The sequence below is a fragment of the Oncorhynchus kisutch genome, linkage group LG6, assembly GCF_002021735.2.
Source record: "Oncorhynchus kisutch isolate 150728-3 linkage group LG6, Okis_V2, whole genome shotgun sequence".
In the NCBI taxonomy this organism is placed as follows: domain Eukaryota; kingdom Metazoa; phylum Chordata; class Actinopteri; order Salmoniformes; family Salmonidae; genus Oncorhynchus; species Oncorhynchus kisutch.
In genome coordinates this window covers 49,744,469-49,758,748 of record NC_034179.2, presented here as the reverse complement: position 1 = coordinate 49,758,748, position 14,280 = coordinate 49,744,469, and the positions used below count along the sequence as shown (strand labels likewise).

Below are 14,280 nucleotides of genomic sequence, written 5' to 3'. Positions count from 1 at the left end.
GCTCACATCAACACCATCATCCCAAAACCCTAGACCCACTCCAATTCGCATACCGCCCCAGCAGATCCACAAATGATTCAATCACACTCCACACTGCCCTTTCCCACCTGGACAAAAGAAACACCTATGTGAGAATGCTGTTCATTGACTACAGCTCAGCATTCAACATCATAATGCCCACAAAGCTCATCACTAAGCTAAGGACCCTGGGACTAAACACCTCCCTCTGCAACTGGATCCTGGACTTCCTGACGGGCTGCCCCCAGGTGGTAAGGGTAGGTAATAACACATCTGCCACGCTAATCCTCAACATGTCACACAGGGGTGCGTGCTTAGTCCCCTCCTGTACTCCCTGTACACCCACAACTACGTGGCAAAGCACGACTCCAACACGATCATTAAGTTTGCTAATGACACAACAGTGGTTGGCCTGATCACCAACAACGATGAGACAGTCTATAGGGAGGAGGTCAGAGACCTGGCAGTGTGGTGCCAGGACAACAACCTCTCCCTCAACGTGTGCAAGACAAAGGAGCTGATCATGGACTACAGGAAAAGGTGGGCCGAACAGGCCCCCATTAACATCAACGGGGCTTTAGTGGAGTGGGTCGAGTGTTTCAAGTTCCTTGGTGTCCACATCACCAACAAACTATCATGGTCCAAACACACCAAGACAATCATAAAGAGGCCACGACAACACCTTTTCCTCCTCAGGAAACTGAAAAGATTTGGCATGGGGCCCCAGATCCTCAAAAATGTATACAGCTGCACCAGTGAGAGCATCTTGACCAGTTGCATCACCACGTGGTATGGCATCTCCTCGGCATCCGAGTATATAACCTCGTTATTGTTATTTTATTGTGTTACTATTCATTTTATTCTTTAGTTTATTTAGTAAATATTTTCTGAGCTCTATTTCTTGAAGTGCATTGTTTGTTAAGGGCTTGTAAGTAAGCATTTCACGGTAAGGTGTTGTATTCGGCAGATGTGACAAATAAAACTTGACTTGAAATTTGATATGGGGAAGTTGAAGTTGATGTTGTGGCTTGAACTTCTTGGACTTGAATTTTCTAGGACAAGACAGGATAAGATTGACCTATGATCTAGAAATGAATCAAGTTCTATGGGTATGTTCATGTGTTATGTCAATTGTTACATGATGTTTTTACATATTCTTGAAGACCAAGGGGTTTCAATTAATTGGAATAACTGGAGATCTGACAGACTTTGTTTTGTAAAGATATAGCCAAATTATTTGAAGTAGAAAGCAATGGGTTAGAAGAAGCCCACATAACCCTTAAAGTCAAATGCAACATCCATTTATGGCCAGCTATGTAAACTCTAACATTGATTTATCCTGCTATAGATGTCCGTCAATTGGAATATTTATTTTTGTCTTCTTCTAATACCTCTTAAGAGGAAAGTAATCTAAAACTAACTCAAATCAATCAAATTACATTACTGAGTTTGAGTAATCCAACAGTTCCATTACTGATACATTTTGGGCAGGTAACTAGTAACTAACGGATTACATTTAGAAAGTAACCTACCCAACCCTGACTATGCTCACACGTCTGTAAATCGGAAACTAAGTAATGTACTGGGTATACATAATTTATTTTATATTTTGTTTTCCCACAGGTGAACGGGACAGAAATTGAATATGAGTTTGAAGAAATCACGCTAGAGCGGGTGAGTTGATGAATACACGATCTGAAAATACTATATTTTTAAACTCTATTTAAAATGACCGGGAGAGGACATTAGTCATTTCAATTGAACGAGGGATGCCATATCCTGTCTCATGCTCATCTCAGACATGTCCCATAAAGGGCTTCATAAACTAGGAAGTGTAATCGTTGAATGTGACAGGCAGGATAAGTTAATAGGCCAATATGTTTAAAATGGTATTGACCCCACACACCTGTTACGGGAGGAATAGAAAAAACAAGAAGCTAACTGATACTATTTTGAAGCTGCTGGAAAAGCTAGATGACTCCACAAACTGAAGAACAGAATAACAAACTGTGATTGCGTCACCATTTTTATTTCAAATTGATGCATGAAGAGGAAAGCCTGGGGTTACTGTGCCTTTTGACAAACTTAAACAGGAACCCGTTTTACTTTCCACTAAAGCTAATTGATCTTAGCCAGACAAGCTAGAGTAACACAAACATCCAAGTCCTGCGGGTATTTTGAGCAGGGCCAGCCCTTAATTGGGACATAGCATTTGCATGACAAAAGCCAGGACTAACATCCCCAAGGCTCAGTGGCCAATAAGAGGCTTAGCTTGGCTGCTGAATTACATTTTGACAGCTAAAAAAAAAGGATCCTTGTGACCTGAAACAATAAACTACAATAGGAAAAGGTCCGTTCAGCCAAAGGAAGTGATAATTCATCCAACAGCGGAGGCTGAAGCATTTGGTGCTTCACTGCACAGCTCACCCTTTGACGGGCAAGAGCAGAAAGAAACAGGGTGGCTTTAGAGTGGCTAATGCTGACTCTGCATCTGTGTATTCAGGCTTCACCTCACAGGACCCTTTATCTATGCACTCCACTTCCATTGCCCTATCTAGCCAATGGGCTTTGATTATGTGTGCACTTGAGTGAGCTAGCTATCATTACTTCCATCGCAGCTTGGTTGAGCTGTGTCCGTCAGCTCAGCCTATAGGGTGAATTTTTAGTCAAGAGATGCCCCTACTAGGGTTGCAAAATTCCAGGAACTTTCAATAAATTCCCTGATTTTCCAGAAATCCTGGTTAATCTTGGTTTCCTGTTTATTCCCACCGAATTCCGGGAATCTTTCAACTGGGATTTGGGAAGAAACTGTGAATTTCTTGAAAGTTCTCGGAATTTTGCAACCGTAGACCCTACTCCCATCAGCTAGCAATTTAATCAAAGCATCCACATTCATTTTGTAAACGCGTCAAGGGGGATATGGCTCATAAAAATGATAGAGCTTTGTTGTTGTACACAGAAACATAGGCTTTGAGAATTCTGCTTTCGCCTCTGTATTATAGTTATGAAGTCTTCTTCTGGGGACTCCATTGAGGTCAAACGCAAACTTGAAAATGATCCCGTACAAATTAATCCGTACGAAAATGAAGTTCATAAATGTATATTATCAATTCACTTTTTTCAAACTTAAAGCTAAATATGAACTCGTATTAGATGTTTATTAAGGCATTATATAACGTTTTGCTATGAAAGTATGTTTTCAGACATACAGTATGTCTAGTATACTCTGTCAGACATTACACTTGATGCTAACACTTCTCCTCACTTTCAAATAGTATACTTAGGAATTATATTTATTTCACTATAAAACGTGATTTCAGACATATTTCTAGTACTCGAAAATACTAAATTGGTCCTAGTTTCTATTAAGTTGGGGGCTTGTATTATGCAAACTAGATAGTTTGTTGAATTCTGGGAAAACATGCTCCTGCAAGACAATCGCTAAATTGTCAAAGGAATTTTTAAACGTAGAGTTAGTTATGAACTTACCATTTTAAGTGTGTGACCCACGAAGCTAAACAGATATTCTATTCTTTATGTTGGATGTAATTTAGGACAGTTTACAGGTTAGCATTATAAGGAATAGAAGTGTAACATTACTGCTAGATGTATTATTCATTGTTCCTCATGCTCTACAGGGGAACTCAGGGTTGGGCTTCAGCATAGCTGGAGGGACAGACAACCCCCATGTCGGCGATGACCCAGGGATCTTCATCACCAAGATCATCTCTGGTGGCGCGGCAGCAGAGGATGGCAGGTTAAGGTGAGTGCTATAGATCGAGCCCTTTTACAACTGAAATCTTCACTTGAAGACATTGAGTTGGCAAAAAGCTCTGGTATAAATGCTGTCAGAATGGATGGCTCGAGGACTCTCATCTATCATTGGATCTAAGTATATTTGTGCCATGTTTTGAAAGGCTTTATCCTATGACGGAAAAGCTGGAAGGGTTGTTTTCAGAATTTTCCCGAAATGTTATCTTACTTCGAGAGCTGTTCTTTGACAATTTGTTACAGAGATCTCTGTTCGCATTGTCTTTGTTCAACGGTAACTCTCCATGGGATTGCATTCATTCCAGAAACTATCCCTAAACACCTCTCTATAAATCTCACATGTGGTACTACACACAGCAAACTACAGGTAACTGCCAAAATAAAGTCAGTAAATGAGGGATACAAAGTATATTGAAAGCAGGTGCTTCCACACGTGTGGTTCCTGAGTTAATTAAACAATATAGCCTAAATTACATCCAACATAAATATACAATTTCTGTTTAGCTTCACACACTTAGATGTTAAGTCCACCACTGACTCTACATTTAAAATACATTTAGAGATTCTCTTGCAGGGGCATATTTTCCCAGAATTCCACATACTTTCTCATTTGCATAATACAATTTATTATTATGTTTTTAAGATGTGAACAGAGATTAGTGGAAAAGGCCTACTCTAGAAGACATGATGGGTTTTGACATCGTTTAAGTATTATAGTTAGGCACACTCCTCTTGTGGTTACTTATTCACTTCACCGTCTGGGGGATTGTAGCTTAACATTACTTATTCTAAGCATCTTCTTGCTCTTACGTTTTAGCTTAATGTAAATAGGAAATACTCAAAGGCTTTGCTCTGGGAGCACTCTACATAACACAGGGCTTTTGGGATGCTTAGAGTACCACATAGTTAGTAAGATGACAGGGTAAATTAAAGGGGAAGTTCAGGATTTTACAACTTGATGTTAGATGGTTCCTCACCCTGAAAGTAGGTTTGGTTTTCTTTAAACAGCCACTTTTCAGCTAGCTTCTGCATTGCATTGCTTTCTCTTCGGGGGTTTAGGCTGGGTATCTGTAAAGCACTTTGTGACAACTGCTGATGTAAAAAGGGCTTTTTAAAATAAACAAGATTGAATGAGTGACTAGCCACATCTAGCTAACGATCAATGGAAGTGGTAGATGCAATCACGCTCTTTTTTAATGCACAAATCACCTTGAAGTATCATCAAAACACATATGGAGTTGATTTCAGTTGATTTGGCGATATTTTAAGTTCAGCATAAAATCCCTTTTTATGGTGTAAACGTTTTGCTATGGTGTGCGCTAATGAATACAACCCAACTGTATCATAAGTCAGACCAACCCAGCAAAATCAGAAGTGTTAAACTCATTGTAGTGTTAATTTGAACACTTTTACGGTGTGTATATCAGAGTATCGGAGCGGAGCATGCCTAATTTGCCGCCTTGCTATGTTGTTGTCTTATAGGTCTCTCTTTATGCAGTGTCGTCTCTCTTGTCGTGATGTGTGTTTTGTCCTTCAGTTTCTTGGCAATTTCTCGCATGGAATAGCCTTCATTTCTCAGAACATGAATAGACTGACGAGTTTCAGAAGAAATGTATTTGTTTCTGGCCATTTTGAGCCTGTAATCAAACCCACAAATGCTGGTGCTCCAGATGCTCAACTAGTCTAAAGAAGGCCAGTTGTATTGCTTCTTTAATCAGAACAACAGTTTTCAGCTGCTGCAAAAGGGTTTTCTAATGATCAATTAGCCTTTTAAAATTCTAAACTTGGATTAGCTAACACAACATTTCATTGGAACACAGCGAATTTGGAGCTGCAGTTCATTTTTTTGTGAGCGTGGAATGTTTATTGTCAGAGTGGTAGGAAAGGACATTGCGCGGGATTTGAGTGATGGGCGGGATTTCTAACGGCTCAACTCCGCTCACATAATCTGGTTTATATGCATCCACACTCAACAGAATGAATTTCACACTTTCAAAAGTGTGAACTAATAGGCATTACACTATACACTATTGGAGTTAACTCATAGGGATGTCACTCTACATTGGAGTGAACTAATTAGTATTTAATTTTACAGTGGAGTGAAATATAATGAAATGGTATATGCTGTAAAGCCTAATTTGTATATTTCCCAGGGTGCCTTTTCTTTTTGAGTGATTTGTAGAGTTACCATGTATTTTTTAGTAACCCAGACATGGTTGTGGAATCATCATTAAAAGTATTCAAATTAAATATATCATAAGGCTTTACTTTGATGGCCTAGTTTTAACTTAACTCAGTGTAAGGAAACTCCTCATTTACAGGCCACATCAGGCCTGCAAGTCACATTATGAGGGCTTGCAATGTGATGTGTAATTCCTATTGGAATCCAGACAGAGTTAGGATATCAAACAGTTGTCATTTTTATTCACCCGTAACCGATATTCAGAATGACTGTCAGGATAATGGAAATGGGTAAAGGAGACTACCTTAACCATTTAAACTGGAACAACCATTTCAGTAACGGTGCAATACATCTAACTAACTGATCGGATTCGTTTAGAAAAATACGTTATTTATCTTTGTGTAGCACAAGTTTAATCAATCAATCAATGAACATGCAAAAACACAGACATTAAAAACAATCCTAAAAAAGCTACCTGCAGTAGAGCATGCTGGAAAATATGTTAATGATGGGCTCTCCACAGTGTAAAACAATAGCTCTGGTTATTAACTGCAACCATTTGGGTTATTTGACACCACTGAGTGTTAACACAGAGTGAATTCAACTCCTGAATCAACACTAGAAATATAACTCTGATAAATCAACACTGGCCAATTTGCAGTGTCCATTCAACTTTGGACGTTGTGCTGTAAATGCATATAGTGTACACCAAATTAACATAATTTACTGCAGCCAAGACATTATGCTGAGCACAAGCATATAAACACAGCTTTTATGTGTGTAAATAGGCAGAATCTCTCGCTCTGCTTGAGTGTGTGTGTGTGCATGGGGTCCCAGCTGGTCCCTTACAATGCGCCTCAGGAGAGTTCTGTTCTTGAACGTGGGGGCATGGATGTTTGTGGCCTCTCCTGAAGGGGTTAAAGGGTCACACTGCAGCAGGGGCCTTCTACTCCCCCTGCCACATGCACGCGCACGCACACGCACACGTACATGCACGCACAAATACTATTTTTCCAGGTTGAGGCTCATGTTCCCATCCTCTTTTTTTCCTTGCAGAGTGAATGACTGCATCCTGCGGGTGAATGATGCTGACGTGTCCGAGGTGTCCCACAGTAAGGCTGTGGAGGCACTGAAGGTGGCCGGCTCCATCGTCAGCCTCTACGTTCGCCGGAGGAGACCCATGCTGGAAACTGTCATTGAGATCAAACTCATCAAAGGACCAAAAGGTTGTTTTTACACTCCCTCTCATCTTTCTATCTATCTCATATTTTGGGGATTGAACTCTCAGTTAAAATGTGAAAGGTTATTACATTACACCATGTTGGACAACTTCCCTTTCCCTTTCCGTCTCAATTTTCGTCTCTCTCTTTCTCAATTTTCATCTCTCTCTGTCTCAATTTTCATCTCTCTCTGTCTCAATTTTCATCTCTCTCCGTCTCAATTTTCATCTCTCTCTGTCTCAATTTTCATCTCTCCATGTCTCAATCCCCCCCATCATCATCATTACTTTCTCAATATATCCCTCTGTCTGTATCTACAACTTCCTTTCGCCTTGTCTTCATTTCTTTCTCTTTTGCTCAGTAAGTATCAGTGATTTTTAAGGGTAAACCGGATAACCATGCACATCCAGTATCCTTTGTTTTATTTAGTATTTTATCAGTGGGGGTTTGTACCACCCCCCAGCCCCCACACTAAGAAATAACTTTGATGCATTATTTATATCAAAGAGATGAGTCATCACTGGGGAAAAGCTGCAGTGAATCCATGGGTGTATTCATTAGGGCACACTGTGGCAAAACGTTTTGCAAATGAAAACGTTTTCCAACAAAAAATGTGGAATCTTAAGTTCAGGTTAGTCCCTCCCCATTTTGAGCACTTTTGGCTCCTAGTGAATACCCCAGATTGGGAGATGGATGAGGAAGGAGAGGAGATTTGGAAAGCGACATTGTGTGGTCTATAATTGATGCTGCTATTTTCTTACCCTGACTATAAGCGTCCCATGTGTTTTTCACACGTCAGTTGGCCGGAGTTGAGACAAACCCACTGTAATCAATGAAACATGCTATACTTGCCGCAGAAGCAGCATATCCGCGAAGCAGCAAAAACACAAGGCTCTCTTTGCTGAATGATCTTTCTATCCTTCAAGTCTATTTTCCAGTGCTTCAGGTGTCTGTGAAGTGTACTAATATACACTCACTGGACAGTTTATTAGGTACACCCATCTAGTACCGGGTCGCACCCCTCTTTGCCTCCAGAACAGTCTGAAATCTGTGTCGGATACATTCCACATGGATGTTGGTCCATGCTGACGCGATGGCATCATGCAGTTGCTGCATATTGGACGGCAGTATATTCATGCTGTGAACAGCCCGTTCCATCTCATCTCAAAGATGCTCTATTGGGTTGAGGTCTGGAAACTGGGCAGGCCACTCAAGTAAACTGAACTCGATGTCATGTTCCAGGCAATGTTTTTCCACACCTCAATTGTCCAGTGTTGGAGATGCCGTTCTGAGATGCCGTTTGTGGTCCGCCTGGTAGCTTGCACGATTCTTGCCATTCTCCTTCGACCTCATCAACGAGCTGTTTTCGCCCACAGTACTGCCGCTGACTGGATGTTTTTGTTTGCCGCACCATTCTCGGTAAACACTAGACACTGTCGTCATGAAAACCTAGAACGCTAGACCACACTAGGCCACAATACCTTTTTTCAACCTCCACCCCACGTCTATTTCTCCTCAGGGCTGGGCTTTAGCATCGCAGGAGGGGTGGGCAACCAGCACATCCCGGGGGACAACAGCATCTATGTAACTAAGATCATAGATGGCGGTGCAGCACAGAAGGACCAGCGCTTGCAGGTTGGAGACAGGCTGCTTATGGTAAGTTACTGCAGCTTCAATACCCATACCCTGCCCTGTCCTCATCCCCCATAGGTGGACCATACTGTACTGTCAAAGTGTTATTCTGCGTAACAATCTTCATAACACATTTATTAAACATCATTCATAAGGAGTTTTGAAAATAAAATGTAGCTTTATTTATCCATTGTGCAACGAAATAGTGAGTAGTGTGTAAGAAGGTTGGGTACTGTGACAGCAAAATATAGATTTATGTTGTATAATGCATAAATTAAGATCTATTCAATGGGACTTTTATTTTGAAAACTCCTTATGAAGGATGTTAAATACATGTGTTATGAAGGTTATGTGGTATAATTATTTTACAGTGACACACTAATTTACTGTATAAACAGAGACCCATATATTCCCCATTGTGTGTATGAATGTGTAAATGTTTATTTGTTAAAGGGCCCTGTTTTCAGTAATATCATATCATGCCATTGTTAAGTGTGCCAATTGAATGTGTGAAGAATATGTGTGTTAATTCAGGACTGGCTGATAGTTTAATTGTAGGCCCCTCTCACCAATTTGAGTTGATTACATTCAGGTGTACTAAGGTGAATAGGAGAGTGGCCGTGTTAAAGACGATTTATGCTCATCCCGGCGTCTGCATTCGCCGTACAGCATTTACTGCGATGCAGCGTCTGCCTAAGTCAGGGCATTCTTACATCTAGCGCCCGGCAGAGCTGTTGTCAAGGAAGTGAGTTTATGTTTATAGAGGACGTACCGCCCTCACCTACCGTCAAACAATCATGTCAGGAGATATACGTAGCTATATGGAGCACTCTGCATTGTTACGCAATTTGGGAATTGCACAGCGATGCAGTATAAAGCTTGATTTGGCCTCCGCAATTGGATCACACCCTCCGTACAGACCTTTTGGAACGCATTTATGGATCAAGCATAAATGTATTTTTAGTTTGAAGTAAGGATAGAGGAGAGCATGTTTTGTAAAATTGTTCCTGTCTTCATGAAACCTTTTTGATGTGTACGAGGTAACGGCCAACTTCATCACAACTACAGAAATCTGTTATAGTGTTGTTATAGTGTTGTAGCAAGTGAGTTGCTTAACCACAGTTAAATTCAACAAGCTACCTTCCTGCTGCTTCCAGCTCTGGAGGATCCTGGGCTGTCATAATCTGCATTTGGCAGGCTGCACTTGGCAGCACCATGTCAGTCTGGCATTAAAGGAGTGGAACGTAAGGTGTAAAGAGCGACTGCCCCTTAAAAGCAACTTCTCGCTTTGAGAATGGCTTATGTGGCATCACTGTGAGTCACAAAAATGATTGACTACATAGATTGACTACAATGTACATAGGACAATATTTTAAAAGGTCAATAGCTCCACATTTCAATGACTTAACCTCAAACCAACTATAAATTGTAGATATTAATTTACAAATATTGAACGCCTTTAATGAGATAACTAAAAGATATGCAACATGAAAATATTGTCCCATTTACACTCTGCAATTTATTGACGGTCCCTAACTATTCCCTGAGATTGGCTATCGAAAGTGTATACAACTTTGCCAGAGTTGCACACCAGCCGGATGAAGCTAATTGGCAAAATAATTTTGGTAAATCTTCCCACCTGCGATCAGACACAAGGGACTCCCACATCAAACCACACCCCGAAACAAACTCACATTTGAATTCAGTCATGGCCGAAATCTCTCTCAAAACACAGTACAGATCAAATAAACAGTAGCTGCCAGGACTAATATTGGTCCAATAAAAATAGCACCCTGTTGGATTGGATAATATTGTGTTCATTTGTTTGATTCAAGTTCTATTTAAATCTGTTATGGATAGGGTATTTAATCTATTTGGGCCTTTTTAAGTGAATTACTTTGTAAAAGTGGATGATTTAATGAACCAAATCTTAAAACGAGGCCAAATCAGGAAGTGCAGTCACCCTTTAACTTTCTTACGTTATGCCTGAGATTTTCTCCATGCACACAGGTGAACAACTACACTCTGGAAGAGGTCTCCCACGAGGAGGCAGTAGCCATACTGAAGAACACGTCTGACGTTGTCTACCTGAAGGTGGGCAAGCCCACCAGTGTTTACTTATCAGATCCCTATGGGCCACCTGATATCACGCACTGTGAGTTTGTCACCTCTTTTTCACCCCTCTACCCACCCGTTTGGCTAGTTTCCCAGACACGGATGACGTTTAGACCTGGACTAAAATGCATGCTCAATGGAGGTTCTTCAATAAAAGTTCTTAGTCCAGCACTAGGCTTAGTCTGTGTCTGTGAAACCGCCTTACAGAGACGTAACTTTAGTTTGTCGTCCGAGTTGTGTACAAGAGGGCAGCATTTGAGTTACAAATGATGTGAGCAACCTCTGCTGTTGTAGACCTGGACAGTCTTCTTTCACTTCGCAAATGAATGTGTTTCATTCACACTGATGCGGTATGCTTGTTCATTATCCCTGAGTTTAGATACAGAGTCTTCACAAGAACGTTATGTGAGTTGGGATTGTTTTAGAGTGCATTGTGTTTGCTACGTAGTAGCTTAAAATTCCAAAACATTAGTGTGTGGGCCTCCAAACTACATTCATTTTATTGATTGATAGGTTAGTAATGTCAGAAAGCTGAAGTCTGAAGTGCTGTGTACACCCTTGTTGTTTCTTTCAAGCGTTCTCTCCAGCAATGGAAAATCATATCTCTTCCGTGGGAAACAACGGCACTCTGGAATACAAGTGCAGTCTTCCCCCCATGCCCATCTCCCCCGGAAGATACTCCCCCCTCCCAAACCAACTACTCGGGGAAGAGGACATAAACAGGTTGGATGGTTTTTCCTTCTTACGGTAATTACATCCCTTCCTACTAGACGCCAGTAGTATTACAAGTAGAGTCTCGTCACTTCACTCCACCCCGTTTTGTATGGAAACTCAAAAGCATTTCTAGACGACGTTACAAGTTGATGGAAATGATTGCTTTGGGGATTACAAGCCCCCCCCCCCCTGCCGCACCTCCCTTCCTAATTCCTTTGACCCAGCTGTTTTGGTCCAATGCTGTCCTCCACTCAAGTCCATTCTTTCAACTGTGTTGTGTTGTAGCACTGTGTTTGATCTGGCGGTATATTTGAGATGCATGTGAAGATATACTGAAGGGTGGCATAGTCAGGTTTTCCACCTTTGCGACCTTTGTAGTTTTTTCCGCTTCGTCCTTTAATCTTATATGTATGTAATAATGGACCAGACTATCGCGGCTCTGAACAATCAATTCAGCTTAAGACAACAAACTAGCTATTTCAGGGTTTCACAAAATGGTTTATTCTTTGATCTAGTTATTTTATCCCTTCTGTGGTATTACATCAGTATTGGTTGCAGATGGTTTTCATTCTGGTTTTTTTTCAGTGAGATGTTTTCTGCAAGGCAGTTGATTTTTCTGAGTGGGTGCTTAACCTGAAAATCTCTATCTCACTCACTCACTCACACACTCACACACTTAATTTCCACATTAAAACAGCGCTCCCTTTCCAAAGGAAGGAGCCTCCCTTCAAGAGGAGTTTGTTGTAGCACTGAACCACTGTCTATATTCTATAACTCCTCGAGTGGAAGGACAAGTGCTGTTACGACGTGGGGTGGGGGTGGGGGTGGGGGTGGGGGGTGATGGAGTTTCCAATAAAGCTTCTACTAAAGGAGAGAAGTAGAGTGTTTGATGTAGTGAATTTGCATTTACTCTGACACATGGCATACGTGTTACTCCAAGCAATACCCTACATAGGCTGCGAGTTGATTGGCTCAATGTCCAGGCAAATTCAGAGCAACAAGAAATGACTTAGCCGACCATGTGGAGAAAATATGTTTCAAACCTGTAATCAGCTTTCCAAGACAAGAAAGTCTAGACGATCATCACTACAAGAGAAACTAAGACAAACTGCAAGCCACTTTATTCAAATGTATCCGACCACATCAATCGAATTTGTCTTGATGTGTTCCGTAACTGAAACAGAATGCATAATAGATCAGTACTAGAGTGCCAAATAATTTAAATATATCTTTTAATCTTCACATTTTTGTATTAAAAAAAAAATGCTGAACACTTTTTTTTAATGCAGTCTGATTCTGTCTTTATAAAGTAGTGTCCTAGTTTAAAGTTACATACCGTTGAGCATGTAATAGACGGTTTGAGATTTTTTTTAAAGCACACTGGATAAAAAAAAAATAGCGACTGCCTCTAAAAAGCAACAGATGCCTTTGAGAAATGGCCTGTGGCATCAATATGCATCAAAAACAGTTATTCCAGTGTAAAGACTACAAAGTGTAAAGTGTAAAGACTACAAAGTGTAAAGTGTAAAGACTACAAAGTGTAAAGACTACAAAGTATAAAGTGTAAAGACTACAAAGTGTAAAGTGTAAAGACTACAAAGTGTAAATAGGATAATTTTGGCCATAAAGTCAGTCTTGTCTAAAATAGAGTTTGGAATATCCGTGCGTCACACTGGGTAAATTGAGGTTGGGTTTTGATTTGACAATGTCTATTTGCCCACTAACACGGTGCGGTGATTGCTCTTTATCCAATAGCACGGACAGTGAGATAGACACTAATTGACATAATTTGAGTCAATTGGAGGTGTACCTGTGGATGTATTTGCTTAACATCATTGGAAAATCAAAAGAAATCAGCCAAGACCTCAGAAAACAATTGTAGCCCTCCACAAGTCTGGTTCATCCATGTGAGCAATTTCCAAACGCCTGAAGGCACCACGTTCATCTGTCCATACAATAGTACGCAAGTATAAACACCATGGGACCACACAACCGTCATACCACTAAAGAAGGAGATGCGTTCTGTCTTCTAGAGATGAACGTACTTTGGTGTGAAAAGTGCAAATCAATCCCAGAACAATAGCAAAGGACCTTGTGAAGATGCTGGAGGAAACCGGTACAAAAGTATCTATTTCCACAGTAAAAACGATTCTTATATCAACATAACCTGAAAGGCCGCTCAGAAAGGAAGAAGCCACTGCTCCAAAACCGCCATGAAAAAGCCAGACTAGCCAGACTACTTTTTGGAGAAATGTACTCTGGTCTGATGAAAAAAAATAGAACTGTTTGGCCATAATGACCTTCGTTATGTTTGGAGGAAAAAGGGGGAGGCTTGCAAGCCGAAGAACACCATCCCAACCGTGAAGCATGTGGTGGCTGCATCATGTCGTGGGGATGCTTTGCTGCAGGAGGTACTAGTGCACTTCACAAAGTAGATGGCATCATGAGGGTGGCAAATTATGTGGATATATTGAAGCAAAATCTCAAGATATTAGTCAGGAAGTTGAAGCTTGGTCGCAAATGGGTTTTCCAAATGGACAATGACCCCAAGCATACTTCCAAAGTTGCGGCAAAATGGCTTAAGGACAACAAACTCAAGGTATTGGAGTGGCCATCACAAAGCCCTGA

The 14,280-nt window shown here is 40.8% G+C and overlaps 1 protein-coding gene across 15 annotated transcripts in view; it reads left to right on the top strand.

The window, feature by feature from the left end:
* The window catches only part of LOC109892939 (disks large homolog 2), a 195,740-nt gene that overhangs the window by 126,529 nt on the left and 54,931 nt on the right, over positions 1 to 14,280 (top strand). For 8 of the 15 annotated variants that reach the window (XM_031826844.1, XM_031826846.1, XM_031826851.1 and 5 more), the window contains 6 exons: positions 1,642 to 1,692; positions 3,657 to 3,781; positions 7,028 to 7,197; positions 8,711 to 8,847; positions 10,834 to 10,978; positions 11,514 to 11,685. In XM_031826844.1, coding sequence (XP_031682704.1) covers positions 1,642 to 1,692; positions 3,657 to 3,781; positions 7,028 to 7,197; positions 8,711 to 8,847; positions 10,834 to 10,978; positions 11,514 to 11,685 — 800 coding nt within the window. The remainder of the gene's footprint in view (positions 1 to 1,641; positions 1,693 to 3,656; positions 3,782 to 7,027; positions 7,198 to 8,710; positions 8,848 to 10,833; positions 10,979 to 11,513; positions 11,686 to 14,280) is intronic. The other 7 variants (XM_031826850.1, XM_031826852.1, XM_031826847.1 and 4 more) reach the window with 1 other exon arrangement.